The sequence below is a fragment of the Oncorhynchus mykiss genome, chromosome 8 (genome assembly GCF_013265735.2).
Source record: "Oncorhynchus mykiss isolate Arlee chromosome 8, USDA_OmykA_1.1, whole genome shotgun sequence".
In the NCBI taxonomy this organism is placed as follows: Eukaryota; Metazoa; Chordata; class Actinopteri; order Salmoniformes; family Salmonidae; genus Oncorhynchus; species Oncorhynchus mykiss.
The window spans coordinates 60,997,727-61,019,375 of record NC_048572.1 but is presented as its reverse complement, the minus strand read 5'-3'; the positions used below and the strand labels follow the sequence as shown (position 1 = coordinate 61,019,375).

Here is a 21,649-nt window from a genome sequence, read left to right as displayed (position 1 = left end):
AATGGCACCAAATTTCCCTTTATAGTGCACTATTTTTGACCAGAGCCATGTTTAAAAGTAGTGCCCTATAAAGGGAATAGGGTGCCATTTTGGACACAGACATACTAAAGGAAGCTGATATGTCATTCAGGCTGAACTAGAGTAGCATAAAAAAATGGCATTCGTTAATGGAATGACAACCGTTGTCAACTTTTCCCCTTCAGACAGTACTTCTTCTATGATGGATACTGATGATAAAACATGTTGGAGATAACTAAAGTTCAGTCGTATGAGACACTGTGTACTCAACAGAGCAAACTCAAACACCAGTCTGGTCTATAAACGACAGCTCTAATGCGGCATGTACCGAAAAAGCTTTAGCAGCTCCAGGCACAGTTAAAAACACAAAGGACTCACTGTGCACGTCACTGAAGCTACATTATGAGTTAGAGAATACACCAAGAAAAAGCTACGTTTGCAGTTGATCCACTCATTCTCAACAACAGTCCTGTTGTTTCCTGTTCTTGTCGAGCTCTGCCCCGGGGATCGCACGTTAAAACGGGTGAAAAACTGGGGTTTGTTTCTGAAATAGCACCCTATTCCCTTTATCGTGCACTACTTTGTAGTGCATTCCATTTGGCTCTCGTCAAAAGTAGCCCCTATACAAGAATAAGGATCCAGAATAGGGAGCCATTTGGGGCACAGCCCCTGACTGTTTAAGAGGTGGGGCACATCATATTATCTATGGCAAGAGATGAACTGAGCCTCCATGGAGTGGCTGCACCTATAGAATTAGTCAGTAGAACGGGCCAGGATCCATGTCTACGACTGCTGTGGTCCAAACAGTGGCTCTGAATGGGGATTGAACTAGAGAGAGGAGGGGGTCGGGAGGGTGTGTACCTCTGGAGGATGTGGAGGGACATGTAGAGCTGTGGTTCATTGGTGGCAGGGGAGCGCGCTAGCTTGCTCTTGGTCTGGGCTGACACGATGGTACCGTCGGAGAGGGAGAAGCGATACAGAGGGCTGAACGCATGGCCCTGTCTCAGGACTGGAGAGAGAAAGAGAGAATATGAAACATGAGAGATTTACTGACACATGCTTTCAATTTTGGAGGACTCCTCCAGATCCAGTGAAACATTGCAACTCAGAATATCATTTATAGAACAAATAATACTCTTGTATATTCTAGGATTTCTATGCATTGTACCTTCTTGCTGATGCTTTTTTGCAAAGGACATCTCCCCGTCGTTCTGCAGGTGGAATCTCTGAATGCACCTCCTGACCAGGTCCTCCCAGCCTGGCTTCATGGAGGCTCTCAACAGACTGGTGTCCAGCGATGTGATCTTACCTACGATTACAATGCTGACAGTTAGTTTGCCAAGCTTCAGTTGATCAAACAACTTTATAAAGCACTTTTTACATCAGCAGTCGTCACAAAGTGCTTTCCAGTTACCTGGCCTAAACCCCAAACAGCAAGCAATGTACATTTCAAACATACAACATTGAATGAGAATCACAAAGCCCCTTTTTGAGAACCAATTCATGGCACCGGAGGAGATGGCCGCCGTTTTACGGTCTCCTAACCAATTGTGCTATTATGTGTTGTTTTTTTGCGATATTTGTAAATTATTTTGTACATAATGTTTCTGCAAACGTATCTTATGGAAGAAAAGAGCTTCTGGATATCAGGACAGCGATCACTCACCTCGGATTAGACAAAAAATTCTTCAACAACAACAAGCAGGACTCACACGATATTCTCCAAACACCCCACAGAGCAGACATCCCAATTATTCACAAAAGGAAGCGACACAGAGGACGAAGAGCCGGATGCCTCGTCCGGACCCGCAGAAGACAACTAGGAAAGCTCGGACTATTTGTATTGTGTGCCCCCCCCCACCCCAACCACTCTACGCTGCTGATACTCTCTGTTTATCTTATATGCATAGTCACTTTAACTATACATTCATGTACATACTACCTAAATTGGCCCGACCAACCAGTGCTCCCACACATTGGCTAACCGGGCTATCTGCATTGTGTCCCACCACCCGCCAACCCCTCTTTTTACACTACTGCTACTCTCTGTTCATCATATATGCATAGTCACTTTAACCATATCTACATACTACCTCAATAAGCCTGACTAACCAGTGTCTGTATGTAGCCTAGCTACTCTTTTTTCAAATGTCTTTTTACTGTTGTTTTATTTCTTTACTTACCTACACACACACACACACACACACACACACACACACACCTTTTCTTTTTTCCCCCGCACCATTAGTTAGAGCCTGTAAGTAAAGCATTTCACTGAGGTCTACACCTGTTGTATTCGGCGCACGTGACAAATAACCTTTGATTTGATTTGACATCAAGGGTCGATGAGAGTAATACATACGAACACTGTAGTAGTCCTGTCCTGTAGCTGTACCATACCTTGGAGATCCTGCCTGGTGGTAAAGCTCTCATACGTCGGGAGCATGGGCCTCTCTTTGACTGGAACCCTTCGTGCCACACAGATCAGACAAGACTGGAAATCTAGACGAGGAGCAGGAAAGAAAAAAAATTAATATTAAACGCTTTACATTGGAGCTCAAGTTCGACATGGCCTCGTCTTGGTTGGAGGTGGTGGGTGAAACAACATGTCGATGTTCAGTTCACACCCTGCCTCAAATTTCCGAGCTACCGTCCTCAGTCCCCATCAACAGGTTTTCATTAGTGACGTGTCTCCATTGCATTTGCAGCTCTGGTGTGGTTTCAATGTCAAGAGAAAAATGTGACTGAATATCTGGGAAGTGGCAGCATATGGATGGCGGTACTAAAATTAGACATTAGAAATATATTTCCCTGGGAGCTCTGGGGGAATGGAGAAAGTGGCAGCCACTAATTAGACGTCCCAGGGTCCTCTCTGAGGATGTGTCTGACGGATGACAGGAATCTTAAAAGGAGGACAGGACACTGGAGAGATGGAGACGAACTGAGGAGAGGAGAAGACACCCGACCACACAAGGTCATATTTACTAGGAACGAACATAAACAAACAGGCCGAATAGGGAAGGGACTACATGAATAGCCAATAAGGAACGCTTGTTTTTGGTTGCAAAACGTTTGGCACTAATGAATGTGACCCAGGTTTGTGATTTATATCTAAGCCTAAGCCCAGATGCTCTTTGGAAATACCTCCAATATTAGAAAAACTCGTTACTTTAGGAATGTAAGGTTAAGAGTGAAGTTCTATTGAAGTGCACAGGGAACATCTGACAGAAACATTAATGTTCCATGTTGGAAGATTTTGTGAAATTAACTGAGAGAAGACCTCATTTCAAGAGTTCAGCATTAACCCCTTATTGGAAGACAGGGGTTAAACAAACATTCATGTACCTTCTCCCTCCTCTTTGATGGACTTTGGCTCGGACACGGCGAAACACTGCATGGTCTCGTATTTCTGCTGCACCTCCTGGTCCTTGGGCTCCTGCACGCCCCCCTCCTCGGGCCCGTGGGGGTTGACCAACATGCGGCAGTTAAACGTGTGGCTATTCCTGTTGGGGTTCTCACTGGACCGCGGTGCCCTGCTGTTCACTGGGGGTGGGCACACAGGGGGTCAAAGGTCAAAACGATCAACTTACTGTCCCCATTGTCACTCAAAGCACTTTCCAGTTCAGATTGACTCATTCACTGCTGACTGAAAATCATTAACGGCCGTGTGAAAATCTCCTTAAAAGGGATAATTCACCCAAACGTTAATACTTGGGTGAGCAATCCCTTTAAGACTTTTTAAAAACTACTGCTACTAATGTTCCCTTCCATTGACAACCTTCCTCTCTCTGTGGATGGTTGTGAAAGCACATTAAACAGGGATGGAGAGATATAGTAGCTGTAGCGTAACTCACCCAGGGACTTGGGCAGCAGGTTCTTGATGAACTCTGCGTGGTCGCCTACGTGCAGGACGCTGTAGACGCTGGTGTTCATCAGTTCCTCCTGGTTATACAGCAGGTACTGGGTCACGTTCTCAGACACAAACACAATGTTCCCCTCCATGTTCACCACAAAGAAGAACCCGTCCAGGGCCTGGGGAGGAAGACACCAGGAGTAGAGGCAGAGGGTTATTAGAAGGAAAATAAAACACTCCACACAAGACGGAAATGTGTTTTTTTTGTTGCTTTTACCGAACCCCTGCAATATACACACCAACATAACATTAGGATGGAGAGGGAGTAAAGGAAGAGGGTTATAACCAGGTTACTGACAAAAACTTCAGACGGAGGAAACAAGACGGGAGAAAAATCAGTGACCTTTGGTATATTCAAGGTTGTTATCCATTTTGTCCCAAATGGTACTTAATTCCCTATATAGTGCACTTCTATTGAGTCCTATGGGAGACCTGTAGACCCTGGACAGTAGTGCACTAAATAGGGAATAGGGTACCATTTGGGATCCAGCCATGGTCTTCGATCCAGGGCCTGGGTTCCAATTGGCCAAGAGGAGAGTCAAGTGTTATTACTGAGTCATTCATCAAAAGGTTCTTACAGAGTCATTACAGTGAGGACAGAAAATGACAAAATGGTGAGCAATCATGGAAGCAAACAGACCATTTACAACAACCAACCTCTTATTTCTACGATACAGCCATTACGAAGAAAAGAGCATAAGAAGTTAAGTGGCACACAAAATTATAGTCAATTATGGCAGCACACGCTAACACACCAAGTCAGATTCAGAGCTCCGAGATCTAAACTTTAGCAGAAAATAGTTAAAAAGAGGGAAAACATTGGGCTGGCTAAGAACATGTAACAAGAGCGTCTGTTCCAAATGGAACCCTATTCCCTTTACAGTGTACTACTTTAGAACAGTGCCCATCGGAACTCTGCTCAAAAGTAGTGCATGATATAGGGAATAGGGTGCCATTTGGGATGTAGCCTGGGTCGTATCATTAAACCACGACAGTGCTCTGTAGCAATAAGAGACGGTTGGAATATAACCATGCATTACTGCACAGCGAACTGACTCAACCGAGAGTATTGCGCCGCAACATGAGATTAACTTTCGCAATTCTTCGTCTAGCTACCCAGATTCCCTCATCATCCTCAGTGAGCTAAATAGCTTGGAGAAGAGGAAGTCTCATCACGAAAGTCTCATCACGACATGTTATGAGCCCCAGCCAGAGTGTGTGGCTCTACACACGAGACAGCCAGGCCATTAACCTCATCCCCTGAGCTCAAAACTGTACACACAAGGCCGTAATATCTCCTTCCTGCCTGGCAACTATTCACTGCCATATTAGTGTGGTTGTGTATACTGTACTACGCTATTAAACTATAATGAAAACTAGTGGAAACCAGGGTAACAAACTATGCATTAAACTGAACACGATTAAAAAAGAGGAATACTCTTCCACTATCAACTTGCTTCAGCCATGGCACTACTGCAGATATTCTGTGTGTCATAAATAGACAGAGAAACTCTGTTAAAAGCTACGATTTCGGGTAAATCGCCTGTTCTCTTGGCAGCTCCAGAGAGGCTTCTCTGAGTTTGCTTCATGGCCCATGGTTGGTTACCGTCAGGACTGATGAGTAACCCTCCCCTGGCTAGTGAAAGTGTGTATCCTCCTAAATGGCACCCTTTCCCTATCTAGTGCACTACTTTGACCAGAGCCCTATGGCCCCGGTCAAATGTGATATCCTATAAAAAGGGAATAAGATGCCATTTGGGACACAAGCATTGCCTTTCTGTTGGCTCAGCACTGAACTCTCCTCCACCACGCCAGCTGACCGGCTGTGAATTGTCCCTGCTCCCAGCCTGCACCACTTCAAACAGTGCGGACAACCGGCCGCAGTGGTTATATTTAGAGTCTCCTGTGTCTGAATGCAGTGACATAGGGACCAGAGGGAGTATAAATACCCACTGACACGACAGATTACACAGATCTGGAGAACAACACTGGCAGCCACTCCCTGATGCCCACTTTCTCGCCATATAGATAGAGGGACCCCTCTGTCTGACGTCAAACAAGAACCAGGCTAGTGCATTGGTGAACAACTTGACCTTAAGAAACCCCAGTTTGGGATCATTATACCAGTGTGCGGATTTACTTTTTGTTCTATTGTGCATTAATAAACATGCAGGGGAGTTGGCTACAACCGTACGCAGGGAGAGTTATACAGTGCATTCGTTAAGTATTCAGACCCCTTCACTTTTTCAACATTTTGTTACATTACAGCCTTATTCTAACATGGATGAAATAAATAAAAAATCCTCGCCCATCTACACAGAAAACCACATATTGACAAGGCGAAAAGTTTCTTTTTTAGCAAATGTATATAAAAACAGAAATACCTTATTTACATAAGTATTCAGACCCTTTGCTAGGAGACTCGAAATTGAGCTCAGATGCATCCTGTTTCCATTGATCATCCTTGAGATGTTTCTACAACTTGATTGGAGTCCACCTGTGGTAAATTCAATTGATTGGACAAGATTTGGAAAGGCACACACCTGTCTATATAAGGTCCGATAGTTGACAGTGCATGTCAGAGTAAAAGATACCCAAGAACACAGTGGCCTCCATCATTCTTAAATGGAAAGACTTTGGAACCACCAAGACCCTTCCTAGAGCTGGCCACCCGGCCGAACTGAGCAATCAGGGGAGAAGGGCCTTGGTCAGGGAGGTGAACAAGAACCCGATGGTCACTCTGACAGAGCTCCAGAGTTCCTCTGTGGAGATGGGAGAACCTTCCAGAAGGACAACCATCTATGCAGCACTCCACGAAACAGGCCTTTATTGTAGAGTTGCCAGACGGAAGCCAAACTTCAGTAAAAGGCACATGAAAGCCAGCTTGAAGTTTGCCAAAAGGCACCTAAAGACTCTCAGACCATGAGAAACAATATTATCTGGTCTGATGAACCAATATTAAATTATTTGCCAGAATGCCAAGCATCACATCTGGAGGAAACCTGGCACCATCCCTACGGTGAGGCATGGTGGTGGCAGCATCATGTTGTGGGGATGTTTTTTAGTGGCAGGGACTGGGAGACTAGTTAGGATTGAGGGAAAGATGAACAGAGCAAAGTACAGAGAGATCCTTGATGAAGTCCTAAGCCCTCTGGAGCAGGTTCTCAGACAGGGGCGAAGGTTCACCTTGCAACAGGACAACGACCCTAAGCACAGCCAGGAAAACACAGGAGTGGCTTCGGGACAAGTCTCAATGTCCTTGAGTGGCCCAGCCAGAGCCTGGACTTTGTCATTATGGGGTAGTGTGTGAAGATTAATGCGGAAACACAATGTAATGTAATACCTTTTTCAATTAGGCTGTAACGTAACAAAATGTGAAAGAGTGAAGGGGTCTGAATACTTCCTGATTGCACTGTATACCACTATATATTTTAAATGTGTTCAAAATCTAATCAGTGTTGATTTCACAAGCCCTGCTAATCATGTGACTTGTGATTGTTGTCAATAGTGTGTTGCTCCCACCCACCTCGAGCATCATTGGTCCAAGAGCATCTTTGTCAATAACGCTTTGGCCCGTTGACGAGACGTCTGCTTTCTGAACATCCTCTGCATTGGCAGTAGTTGTTTTCTCTGCACAGAGACACGCAGAGAGAGAGACACACACAGAGAGAGAGCGAGAGAGACGCAGAAAGAGAGAGACGCAGAGAGAGAGAGAGAGAGAGACGCAGAGGGAGAGAGAGAGAGAGAGACGCAGAGAGAGAGAGAGAGAGAGAGAGAGAGAGAGAGAGAGAGAGAGACACACACAGAGAGAGACAGAGACAGACACACAGAGAGAGACGCAGAGAAAGAGAGAGATGCAGAGAGAGAGAGAGAGAGACGCAGAGAGAGAGAGAGAGAGAGAGAGAGAGAGAGAGACCACAGAGAGAGACAGAGACAGACACACAGAGAGAGACAGAGACAGACACACAGAGAGAGACAGAGACAGACACAGAGAGAGACAGAGACAGACACAGAGAGAGACAGAGACAGACAGAGACAGACAGACACACAGAGAGAGACAGAGACAGAGGTTGTTAGACATGTTTCACAACTTAACATGTAATCATGTCATCAGCAGCAGCATAGCCATTGCAGAGGGAATGTTGTGTTGCAAAACATGACTTATCTGACTACTTAAACATACAATCATCTCAACAAAATCCTGAGATGGGAGGAACAAAAAGACAACACAAGCGGTGTTATTCTAAATGGACAAAATTCTGTCGAAAACAACACATCTGGATTTCTTTAAGAAAACAATAAGACCAATTACATGGTGTGTGTGGTTGATGATTTGTTTATCAGATACAATCATTTGAAGTGCTCTGAGGGTCCTTGAGAATCACTACAACAGGTGTTAATATGATTTTGTCTAGGCCAACTGATTACCATTAGCATTTAGCAACATCATTTCCCATAGTACTGTTGATTCACCTGGGCATAATGTTGACAGTGGTTGACTTAAATGCCAGTGTGCATCAATGAGTGATTGGGTATGGTCTTAATGCCTCACTAGGCCCCTCCCAGTCATCCTCCCCTACAGAGTCTATCCCCCTCTCTTCGTGTGTTGGTGCCACGACAGAGTCGAGCTGTTTGTTGTCTGTCCCGTCTGCCTCATCAGGGTACATAGCTGACATTCATGTCCCTGTAAACTGAGCCAGTACAACTACCACCATTGGGCGTGTACATCATGTACACCAACTACCCTCTGTTCACACTGGGCCTACACACCAAAACATTGCTGTCAACTTAGTTGTAATTAACAAAAACAATTAGGATCCATGTTGGATCTAGTAATAAAGGTGGAGTGAGTGAGGGAGAACCCATTACAGTGGGCCTGGGCAGAGAGCTCAACATTACTCTCCATTCAATCACTAAAACACACAACGCACATTTTCAGACACCTACTCAGAGGAGATGGAGCACTGGCTCCCAGTCTGTGGTACATAACACATGTACGGCTGTAGCTACCATACCTGGGATTGTTCTTGCCTCTGGCTTTGGTCCAAATAACACCTGATTCCCTACATAGTGCACTACCTTTGACCAGGGCCCATACAGCTCTGGTAAAAAATAAGTTAACTATATAGGGAATAGGGTGCCATCTGGGACGCAGCCCTTAACTGCTGTTTGAGACTGAACTGGACAATATTTTACAGTAGAACCGCCATTAAGTATAACCTGCATTCAACCACAAATAAATACATTCTGTACAAATGCCGCTAAGAAAATTGAGTGCAATTGTGTGACCGACATAATGGTGGGAAGCTGTGCGCTAGCTTAAACGCTCAAAATCAATGTCTTACAATGTAGAGTGACAAATCAATCAATATTGAGAATCGTCACAGCACTGCATGCTGCTGTATGCACTGCAGCTGCACAAACAGCAGACAATGACAACACACTGTATAATACAGTAAGCTAACTCTCATACTAACATGTTATCAAAAGCTGGAACAATAGGAGGCTTTTTCACATTATACAGTAGGGGTTGTGTCCTAAAAAAAGGCACCCGATTCCATACATAGGGTTCCGGTCAAAAGTAGGAGATAGGGCTCAGTTTGAGATGCAGCCTAGAGCTCTCGCCCTCTCTCTGCCACAGGCGCTCACACCAATTCAGACCAGTTCCCTTGGAGTCTTGCATCACATTGCGCATTATTACATAATCCAGTCAGTGAATCACAAACAGCAGGCTTCTTCTTTGTCTTCTTCATCATGAAGAGCATCTCATCTGACTGACTCACTGCCGCTGTGTGTGTGTCTGATCTGCTGCCGTCTGCCCTTCCAGGCAGCAGTCTGTATTTCTACGCAGACAGGCACAAAAAAGTAGGTAGGCACACACACACACACACACACAAACAGGCATCCTGCCCTTTCAGCACATCTCTCCCCCAGACGCCTTCCAAGCACAGACACACATCTCACTGAGTCATCAGGAACCCACAACGCATCTCTCAGCTAACTAAAATACACACACACACAAAGAAAATACAGTAAAGGACAGTGCTATGAAGAACGTGGGTCATTGTATCATATAGGAATGTGTGTGCTTACAATGAAGGGCAAGTCACCCAGTAGCAGAAAATAAAACCTTACCCTGCTCTTTTATTTGACGAATCTGCTTCACAGTTTCTTTCAAGATTGCACATTTGTCAGGCTTGACATTGAAGTTGTCAATGTCGTTGATGTTTGCAAAGATCAACTCAGCCAGTTCTTCAATGTATTTGTTTTCATGCTCCCGGTTCGGTTTTTCCATGCTCCGCTTTGGGCTGTGGAGACAGAGGTACAGGTAAGATGATGAGGCAGGGAGGGCACACGGATTAGGAAAAACGCTTTCACAGCAATACATGTGGCGTCTTTCGATCAAAGCTTCAGCAAGCTACATAGATAGCCAATACACGTCCTGAAGATTAGCCGACGGCCCACCCCCCAACAAAAACGTCACTCTATTCTGCCATTGCTTGACCAGTGTATGAATGGACAGGCTCTGGCCAAAAGTAGTGCACTATATAGGGTGCTATTTGAAACACAGACCATATGACCAGCGTATGACCTGACTACTGAATGACCTTCTAGAGCAGTTCATCTGAGAGTGATCTGTAACAGGGTTCCATTTAGGAAAATGTGGCGCTGGACATTTGACCGGCAGCATTTGAATAAACCGGACATTTCAGAAATGTACCAGACCCATAGGCATTGGTTGCATAACCTGATTAAGGTGTCCACTCACGGTTCTCAGAAATCACATTTAGTTCAGGATAATTCATCTTAACTGAACATGCAACTCGGATGCAAAGGCGAGCGTCATTCTTACAGAATTCCGATGAGCAATTTGAAGATAGTAGAATATAGGTGGCACATCCATAAGGCTTGGGGAAGCTAAGCTTTCCCTAAAGTAAATTGAATAAAAATTGGCAAAATGATATAGCGTAATTAGCTTAACCCGGTCTATAAATTAATAAATAAAATCATGCAAAATAGGTTACTGCACCAGAAAGCATGATTTGTCCACAGAGGATCATTAGCTTCTTTAAAAAAAACTCAGTCTACAGTCGGAAGGGCTAGCAATTTGGGCAGAGTGTGAGGCAAATACCAAATAGATGATTGTTGAGTTGCGACTTTCAATGAAAAGCAGAGAGAACCAGCAAGGTATATGGCAATATAAAAAAGTAGGGATACAAATGGTTATTAATGTAATGAAAATAATCATCTGTCTAGTTATCAAAATTCTTAATTGAGTGAAAAGTAACCATCTATTTGGGCCAGTGGAGAACATTGGCCATACATTGGGCCAGTGGAGAACATTGGCCATACATTGGGCCAGTGGAGAACATTGGCCATACATTGGGCCAGTGGAGAACATTGGCCATACATTGGGCCAGTGGAGAACATTGGCCATACATTGGGCCAGTGGAGAACATTGGCCATACATTGGGCCAGTGGAGAACATTGGCCATACATTGGGCCAGTGGAGAACATTGGCCATACATTGGGCCAGTGGAGAACATTGGCCATACATTGGGCCAGTGGAGAACATTGGCCATACATTGGGCCAGTGCCACGTTTTAGAAAATAATTTCCTCCTCCAGGTTAGATGGACTTCGTACTGTATTTGAGTCTCCACTTTTCGGAGGCTGATTATATGGATCAGACAATGTCATTTGTATTTGTTTGTCAGTGTCAGCAGAGTAGGCTACCCAGTAATTTTTGGGCTGCAGTTGTATAAAGCTTAGTAGATTTTTGCGTTGGTATGTTGAATCGCGTGCGTGCGTACGTACGTACGTTGAGACGCGTGCGTGCGTACGTTGAGACGCGTGCGTGCGTACGTTGAGACGCGTGCGTGCGTGCGTTGAGACGCGTGCGTGCGTACGTTGAGACGCGTGCGTGCGTGCGTACGTTGAGACGCGTGCGTGCGTACGTTGAGACGCGTGCGTGCGTGCGTACGTTGAGACGCGTGCGTGCGTACGTTGAATCGCGTGTGTGCGTACGTTGAATCGCGTGCGTGCGTACGTTGAATCGCGTGCGTGCGCGCGTACGTTGAATCGCGTGCGTGCGCACGTACGTTGAATCGCGTGCGTGCGCACGTACGTTGAATCGCGTGCGTGCGCACGTACGTTGAATCGCGTGCGCGCGTACGTTGAATCGCGTGCGTGCGTACGTTGAATCGCGTGCGTATGTTGAGACGTGTGCGTGCGTACGTACGTTGAGACGCGCGCATTCACACATATATTGGAGAGGAATCTGTAACTGTAAGGTAGTGTCCCATATGGCACCACAATCCTTATAAAGTGCACTTTATATTGAACAGGGCCCTTAAAGACTATAGATGGAAAAGGGTGCAATTTGGGCCACATACTTATATTGTGTATATTTGACAGCTGATCTTACCTGGGCCCCAGGAGGTCTGGGCCACATTCTTTTCGCTTCAGGGACTCTCCCCTGGCAGCAGGGTCGGGGGTGTTCTCCCCCGCACTACTCATCTTCAGCAAATATCACCAACTACAGGGAGAGAAAGAAGACGCCATTAAAGCTCAAGGCTGACGAAGATCTTCAGATCGAAACACAACAAACCACTGGAGTATTCAACAGTGTACAGGTACAGTGTACCTTTATTTCAGCAGTACATTTTCTACCCTAGCACCTGCAAGTAATTGGATGGTCGTACATTATGTATGAAACAAGACGCAGTTTAGGACAATGAGAAATTGTAGGGAAAGTCTTTACCAACGAGAGAGACTGAGATGGGTGCGAAAATATTCACCCCCCCTTGGCATTTCTCCTATGTTGCCTTACAACCTGGAATTAAAATGGATTTCTGTGGGGGTTTGTGTCATTTGATTTACACAACATGCCTACCACTTATTTTCTCAACATGCCTATCAAATATTTTCTCGTGAAACAAACAAGTAATAAGACCAAAAAAAAAAAACTTGAGCGTGCATAACTATTCACCCCCCAAAGTCAATACTTTGTAGAGACACCTTTTGCCGCAATTACAGCTGTAAATCTCTTGTGGTATGTCTCTATAAGCTTGGCACATCTAGCACCTAGGATTTTTGCCCATTCTTCAAGGCAAAACTGCTCAAGCTCCTTCAAGTTGGATGGGTTCCCTGGGGTACAGCAATCTTTAAGTCATACCACAGATTCTCAATTGGATTGAGGTCTTGTCTTTGACTAGGCCATTCCAAGACATTTAAATGTTTCCCCTTAAACCACTCGAGTGTTGCATCAGAAGTATGCATCAGAATTATGCTGCCACCACCATGCTTCACTGTGGGGATGGTGTTCTCAGGGTTATGAGAGGTGTTCGGTTAGCGCCAGACATAGCATTTTCCTTGATGGAAAAAAATATACATTTTAGTCTCATCTGACCAGAGTACCTTCTTCCATATGTTTGTGGAGTCTCTCACATGCCTTTAGGCGAACACCAAACGTGTTTGCTTGTTTTTTTCTTTAAGCAATGGCTTTTTTCTGGCCACTCATCTGTAAAGCCCAGCTCTGTGGAGTGTACGGCTTAAAGTGGTCCTATGGACAGATACTCCAATCTCCACTGTGGAGCTTTGCAGCTCCTTCAGAGTTATCTTTGGTCTCTTTGTTGCCTCTGATTAATGCCCTCCTTGCCTGGTTCGTGAGTTTTGGTGGGTGGCCCTCTCTTGGCAGGTTTGTTGTGGTGCCATATTCTTTCAATTTTTGAATGGTGCGTGGTTCAAAATTTTTGATATTTTTTTATAACCCAAATCTGTACTTCTCCACAACTTTGTCCCTGACCTATTTGGAGCGCTCCTTGGTCATCATGGTGCCGCTTGCTTGGCGGTGCCACTTGCTTAATGGTGTTGCAGACTCTGGGGCTTTTAAGAACAGAATGATACACACACACACACCATGTGACACTTTATTTAAGTCCACCTGTGTGGATTCTAACTAATTATGTGCACCAGATCTTATTTAGGGGCTTCATAGCAAAGGGGGTGAATACCTCCGCAAGTACCACTTCTGTTTTGTTTTTTGTTTTTTTAGAAACAAGTCATTTTTTTTATTTCACTTCACCATTTGACTATTTTGTGTGTGTCCATTACATGAAATCCAAATAAAAATCTATTTAAATTACAGGTTGTAATGTTACAAAATAGGAAGAAAAAAAACCAACAGGGATGAATACTTTTGCAAGGCACTGTATCTAGTTCATGTCCTTCCAGCCAGCCATGTAACCTCATAAGGCAATTTGTATGGCTGTGTAACTGCATGGGCTTCTGTCTCCCATCAAATCCAGGCTGAGGGAGGAAGACCGAGAGTGTATGGATGCCTTGTGTTTCTGCTCTGTTTGCAGTTAGAGGCGAGAGTACCCCCCCCACTAGTCTGTCCAAGACTCTTCACCAGTCAATGCTATTGGTTTGTCAATTACAGAAGTAACAGCGCCTCTTAAAAGGGTGTATACACAGGCCAGACCGAACGACACTGGAAATGGAACCCTATTCCCTTCATAGTGCACTGCTTTTGACCCGTGCCCATAGGACTGGTTATGGCCAAAGTAGTACATTGTAAAGCGAATAGGGTTCCGTTTGGGACACAGCCCATTTGTAGTCCAAACAGAGCTACTTCCTTACCCTACCCGGTTTGCACGGACTGATACTAGGCTGACATTCAGCTCCTGCATTGACTGATGCTTCAATAGTAAGATCTGTCAACAACAAGGGGCGGTGAACTCAAACACAGAGAGGATGATCACAACTGACCTGCATGGACAGACTGCTGGCCTCATTCAAACATCACACCACTTTTCCCCGAATGACTGCGGTAAGCAATAAGAATTACAGATCTCTGACTAACACAATTTCCTTATAGAGCTGTTTCATCATGACTCATGAAAATACACATCTGCAGTGATCTGCATCTAATTCCCTTATATCCTAAAAAAAAAACAATGCAATAAAAAATGAATGAATACACATCCAAAATAAACCGTAGTATTAGTAAAGGTCTCATTACATATACAGATAGCCTAGCGCGTCTCTAGGGCGTGTCAGCTAGCCTAGCGCGTCTCTAGGGCGTGTCAGCTAGCCTAGCGCGTCTCTAGGGCGTGTCAGCTAGCCTGGCGCGTCTCTAGGGCGTGTCAGCTAGCCTGGCGCGTCTCTAGGGCGTGTCAGCTAGCCTAGCGCGTCTCTAGGGCGTGTCAGCTAGCCTGGCGCGTCTCTAGGGCGTGTCAGCTAGCCTGGCGCGTCTCTAGGGCGTGTCAGCTAGCCTGGCGCGTCTCTAGGGCGTGTCAGCTAGCCTGGCGCGTCTCTAGGGCGTGTCAGCTAGCCTGGCGCGTCTCTAGGGCGTGTCAGCTAGCCTGGCGCGTCTCTAGGGCGTGTCAGCTAGCCTAGCGCGTCTCTAGGGCGTGTCAGCTAGCCTGGCGCGTCTCTAGGGCGCGTCAGCTAGCCTAGCGCGTCTCTAGGGCGTGTCAGCTAGCCTGGCGCGTCTCTAGGGCGCGTCAGCTAGCCTAGCGTTGAGCTGATCTAAGCTGCTGGTGGAATAGCAGACTGGTGTACTAAGAGCCCAGGCAGGCCAGCACATCACCTGACCATTACATAACACACAGCCTGGACCTGCCACTGAGCAGATAGAGCGCCAGCTGGGGCAAATCTCCCTGCTCATCTAAATGAATAATCAGCCCATAGATCCCTGCTGGAGACTACACTGGCACTATTAGATCAGGAGGAGGAGGACAGGGGGGGAGGAATCGGCTGCAGCAGGGAGTAAGAGGAGAAGTCTCAGTCTACTTCTCTCATTTATGCATGCTTACCAAATTTATACAGGCAATTAATTGTTAGGGCTTCTCACTTGCTCAGTTAAATTAGAGAGGGGGTGGTATCAAAGCTCTCAAGAAATGAAACCGATCAGAAAAGCATCTTGAGACGCTGTGATTAGGGCTGTGGCGGTCATGAAATTGTGTCAGCCAGTTATTGTCATGTAACAGAACTTAACTGAATAATACAGAAAATATATTTTTTTGTTATGGAGTGAGTAGCAATATAAAGTGGCTATGATGAGGTAAAGGTGATCATTTGAAACAGGTCCTATATGCTAGATTTATAGTTATTTGGCAACTTTTGTGATATACAAACATTGATAAAAACATTTGAATGTCTTATAAATCAAAACATATAAATGAGCTGCATGATGCCACTATAGGATATTGATGATTTGAGAAAGTAGCAACAAAAAAATAAAATGGCTTGTGGTCTGTTCCTTGCCTCGAGCTGCACACGCTATTCTCTCATCAAGTAATCATACTTTCACCAATCAGACTAAACTGAGAATAATCTTGTCTTTACTAATATGAAAAACTAGTTTCGATTTTGAAATGGTCCATTATCAAATGGGTAGGAACACGGGCAGGGGAAAGAAAGAGTATGCACTCGAAAAGCGAATGGAGACGGTGCACTTTCCAGCTTGTCTGTTTTGTTGGCTACTTCGGTTTGACAGCGAAGCAGGTGATATTCCGCCCAAACTCTGTATGCCATGGGCTCTCCAACCTTGTTCCTGCAGCTACACGGTGCTTCATTTGGAAAATCAAGTGAAATCTGGTCAAGAACATCGATAGTAACATGTTTTCACAACAGAGCATATTTCACTAAAATGTTGACAGTCCATCTGCGTGCTCGAGAAAGGGATAACGGAGAGAGAGAAGATGGAGACGCATGGTGGTGAGATTTTCTGTATAGCAAAAAAAAGGTACTGTCACCCAATTAATTCTATTATTTTTTTTATCCACTCTTAGTACGCTATTCAAATCAAATTCACTAATTGTAGTGGAACTGTAAGGCGCCCTGCACAATCAATGAACCAACAGCATCGCCTAGGGCTATACGTTCTCTCCCAGACTCATGGATAGGAATGTTGGAGCGTAGCTTAATGTAACCGGTCCATTCAGTACGCATAATAATACAGTCCACACTCAAAGGCCAGACCAATAAAAGTACCAAAGACATCTTAAATCAGTTTGGTTTCATGTTTTTCTGCCATGCGTAATATGCAGTAGGCTACGTATTGTATAATGGCACAATCATTTTAATTCATAAGCCTATGCTCTAATATGCATGAGTGTTTTGAATGAATCATCACCATAGAAACCTCTGTCCATTTCATTGTGTTAGGCTTTAAAAACAACATCCACCACAACCATGTTTTACACCGTTTCAACCTGCTTCTTCAAAGTGATCATCACAGTACGGTGAGTTTTAAAAGTACGATAGGCTAAGTGTTTTGATAAGTGTTTGATGCGATTATAGATTGCATTTATGTCAGAGAGGTTAGAGGGACAATACAGCCCTGAGTACCAACCATTAGGAACTGATGGTTATTAGCAAGTTGGGTACTACCAAAGTAGGTCCAGAGTGCATAAAAGGAGATAAGTGACTCAACGATTCACGTGGAATTTTACTGCGGTCATGACTACTGGTGTGGCGGTAATACAGTACTGCAACAGCCCTAGTTGTGATTCTGTCAATTAATGTCCATGTTAAACCATGCATGCAGGGAAACATATTTCCTTGCTCCTAATGACAAGGCATTTTTACTGTAAAGCTTCAACTGATTGTGTATGTACATACCTAAACGCTGTACTGTATGCATTAAAGAACATTGAAGACCTTTGCCACAACCCAAAGAGATGTCTGTACCACTTTCCATCAATGTTTATTTTTATTCATTATTTAACCAGGAAAAGCCAATTGAGGCAGTCTCTTTTGCAAGGAAGACCTGGCCAAGAAATGTAAGTATACAATCAAATTAGCACAACACAATTCTCCTGAAGAAAGTTTTGTGCCCGAGTTTTAAACTCATTTAGGGGCACTAGTACATCAAGTTCAAGCATACAATTCCACAAGCACCATGACATGGAGTTCACAGTCAGAGCAGGTGTTTGGGACAATGTAATACCAAATTTATACATTTGGGATACAGCCCCTGTCATTAATTGTTCTGTGTTCCAAAAATTGTTGCATGTTCCTCTTCAGCCACCGTAGTTGAGCTGTCCTAAAATATATAGTGAGTGGACTGACTGGCAATACATTTGGGATTTCAGTAAAATGAACTAACCCTGATGAAGAGACAACAGATGAGACTGAAGGTAGTGGTAATACAATACCACAGAGGCATGGTCAAACTTGACCCATATTCTTTTTATACTAAAGTCGATTTTCCGCCAACTTCACCATAAAAAATAAATACAACATTTTATACAAATTTCCCTTATATTTGAAAGGTATTGTCAGTATCAAGTCAAAACGGGTATTTACGCCTAACGACCTAGTAATCATTTCGGTAATAAGCATAAGGCTTAGTATGAAACGTAGCTGTAATGCTGGAGGCGGCACTGGCACGCACTATGCTCTTAAAAACACTTGATGGTTGCTAGGCAGTGCCAGTTAACCGTCCTCCTGCCAGTTCTAAACTTTGCGAGGCATGTCATTTCTCCCATCTCTTCACATAGCCCACCATTAAGCAGGCACTGTTCTCTTACCCACAACTGGATAGATCCATAAATAATTAATGTCGGAATAAATATCACTGAATGATGAAAATATTGGAATAAAAGTAGGCTAATGCAACTGAAGGCATGTATCAAATTGTTGCTTAATGAAACTACCAAAGTCATCAAATCATTGTAATACATTTTAAACAATAGTCTACCCGCTTGCGGTCAACTAGACGATCATTTCAGCACTGTTTTGATTGGGACAGTGCCTTCGCACTGCTTTGAGACAAGCGTGGGGACTCGTCTTGATAAAAACATTTTCAAATATTTGTTTTCACTGAATCTCCGTTTGGATATTGGTAAGGCTACGGAAATGTTAGCTAAGTTGAGTGCTGCTCGTGAACATCTTGTCTAGTTGGCTCATTTATTAGAACATTTGTGACCCGTTCCAGGAAACTAGGCATATGTCGCGCTTCATTACTTCACAGGAGAGCCATTTGAACATAAATGGGGTTTTTTTGGCAGAAATGCCTTCTGGAACATGTGAACTTTCATGCGGCTTAATAACAAATGTGTATGCCACCTGTAAATACAAATAAAATTGTTAAAATTACAAGCCTAGTTTAGCCACAGAAAAAGCCAGCAACCTTCCCGCTAGCACCTTCCCGCTAACACAGCTTTTTTTGTTTGTTGATATCACGCAGAAGAACTGCATAAGGGTTGCTCTCCACTGTCTGGAGGACAGTGAAAATCTGTGGAATTAGAGTAAGATAGCTAAGGGGGATGGCGAAAACACCTGTCGCCTGATTACATCTTCAAACTAAGGGCAACCATAACATCTGTGACAGAGGGAGAAGCGTCCATCCATGCATACGGTTAAGGTAGTCTACCTAGCTACATTTTCAGATATTACACATTTCTGATTTTGTCAGAAAGTAATTTTCATTTCAAGTTAAAGTGTACTGTTAGCTGGCTGGCTCACTAGTTAACGTTACATGTATGATCTGTGTAGTAATATTATTGGCATCTCCGAGACATTTGCTTTGCTAGTTGTAGCTTAATGTAAGCTAGCTAACATTGAACCTTGTTGGTTAGCTACCTGAAGATTCATTCAGGGTAGTAACGTCATGAGTTGGGATTATGGTTCAACTGTTTAGCTAGCTAGCTACATGTCTTAACAAAAGACTATGCAAGTAGGCAAAAACACATAATTAAATTGTTGTCAGCAGAAAAGTTGCAGTCACCAACACTGGATAACAAAAAACTGCCTAACCAGCTCTGCTAGGGCGAGTAAAATAGTCAGAGTGAGCCGTTGTCTAATTTGTGTCTCGACGTAGCTAGCCAATGTTATCTCGGGTGCTGTTGTTAGGACAGATCGACCCTACTCCTCGGCCAGAGCGTCCAGTGTGCGTTCTGAACGCTCCGAGAGCGAAGTTATGAACGGACAATCTGACAACGCTCTGAGACAAGCACACTGGCACTGCAAATTACATTTACGAACACATCCGTAGTATAAACCAGCCTTTAGTCTTGAAATCTTTGGTTGTTTAGTACATAGCATCACATGTGAATCCTTAAAGAGACGGGTGGGGCTAAAGCTTAAAAAGGGTGTGAACGATGCTGAATGGGTGTTGACAAAAAATAGCTGACCAGTAGGTACCAAAACATTCAAAGGCCATTTTCTCAAAAGTGAGGTTACAAGTTCCTCAACTTTCAAAGCAGAATTACTTTCCCATTGTTCCTCAACTGTAGTGTATGATATACAATGTTCTAGCTCTGAGTCTCTACTTTTATCCAATGTAAAAAAGCACAACTTCAAATTTTGCTACATAAAACCGAATCGAGCCGGTTGGTCACATTTTGTCAGCTTGTTAGGCTATCAGGTTAACAAGTGAATTATTTTGCGCTTCACTCGCAGTCCCTTAGTAGCCTAGACCTACTCCCTACCAAAAGCCTGCGACTTCAAGGACGTGTCTCAATCAATGTGATTTAAACTGAATCTCCATCTGTATAGGCTATTTGGTTCATTGGTTTCTGGCTGGGCCAATAGGTGGTGTTATAGCTCATCAATTCGTTTGCTCATCTTGGATGCAATAATGTAGCCCAAATCAAGTGCAGGCCTATTATTTTGCTCGATCTCATATAGGCAACTCCAAAAGCCCACAGAGGTTGTGAAATATGAACACAAGACTCAAATGCTTTAGAAAATAGGATTGCTATTATTTTCTAATCGGTATCATGATGAGGATACTCAATGTAAGACCCGACTCCTGCACCTTAAAGTGGCGTGAGGGTAGGAAAGAGATATGTGGAGCAAAAAAGCATGGGCTTTGGCTCTGTTTCAAAATAACCCTTTTTTATATGACAGCAGTTCCACACATTCCCGTGACAAGTTGTGTGGGAAAAATATATTTTATTCTGTTATGGTCTTACTACAATATATATATATTGACTGATCGAGGTAGGTGTGTCGTGTCTGTTAATTAGAACTACCCCTCCCAGATCCGGGAGAATTGTCATAAACTGACACTAATTAGCATAACGCAACAGACAAAAAATATTACTAGAAAATATTCATATTCATGAAATCACAAGTGAAATATAGTGAAACACAGCTTAGTCTTTTGTTAATCACCCTGTCATCTCAGATTTTGAAATTATGCTTTACAGCCAAAGCAAGACAAGAATTTGTGTAAGTTTATCGATAGCCTAGCATAGCATTATGTCCAGCTAGCTGTAGGCAACTTGGTCACGAAAATCAGAAAAGCAATCAATTTAAATCGTTTACCTTTGATGAGCTTCGGATGTTTTCACTCACGAGACTCCCAGTTAGACAGCAAATGTTCATTTTGTCCCATAAAGATTATTTTTATAGCCGAAATACCTCCGTTTGTACTTCACGTTTGGCTGAGAAATCCACCGGAAACTGCGGTCACGACAACGCCGAAAAATATTCCAAATTAGATCCATAATAAATCGACAGAAACATGGCAAATGTTTTTTTATAATCAATCCTCAAGGTGTTTTTCAAATATCTTTTCGATAATATATCAACCGGGACAGGTAGCTTCTTAGTAGGAAAGAGAAACAATGGCCACATTTGTCTATTACGCACAAATCACTGAGAGCCACCAGCTGACCACTGACGCAATGTTGTCGTTCAGGATCATTTTTCTAATTAAAAGCCTGAAACTATGTATTGTGACACTAGACACATTAGG

General features: G+C 43.8%; 1 protein-coding gene across 3 annotated transcripts in view; it reads right to left on the bottom strand.

Moving 5' to 3' along the window:
• The window catches only part of LOC110530268 (nuclear receptor coactivator 2), a 75,690-nt gene that overhangs the window by 27,914 nt on the left and 26,127 nt on the right, over positions 1-21,649 (bottom strand). For all 3 annotated transcript variants that reach the window (XM_021613188.2, XM_021613186.2, XM_036985870.1), the window contains exons 2-9: positions 12,359-12,469; positions 10,067-10,239; positions 7,458-7,561; positions 3,873-4,050; positions 3,364-3,561; positions 2,419-2,520; positions 1,187-1,327; positions 880-1,027 (exon numbers count right to left, since the gene is read on the bottom strand). In XM_021613188.2, coding sequence (XP_021468863.2) covers positions 880-1,027; positions 1,187-1,327; positions 2,419-2,520; positions 3,364-3,561; positions 3,873-4,050; positions 7,458-7,561; positions 10,067-10,239; positions 12,359-12,450 — 1,136 coding nt within the window. In that variant the 5' untranslated portion in view covers positions 12,451-12,469. The remainder of the gene's footprint in view (positions 1-879; positions 1,028-1,186; positions 1,328-2,418; positions 2,521-3,363; positions 3,562-3,872; positions 4,051-7,457; positions 7,562-10,066; positions 10,240-12,358; positions 12,470-21,649) is intronic.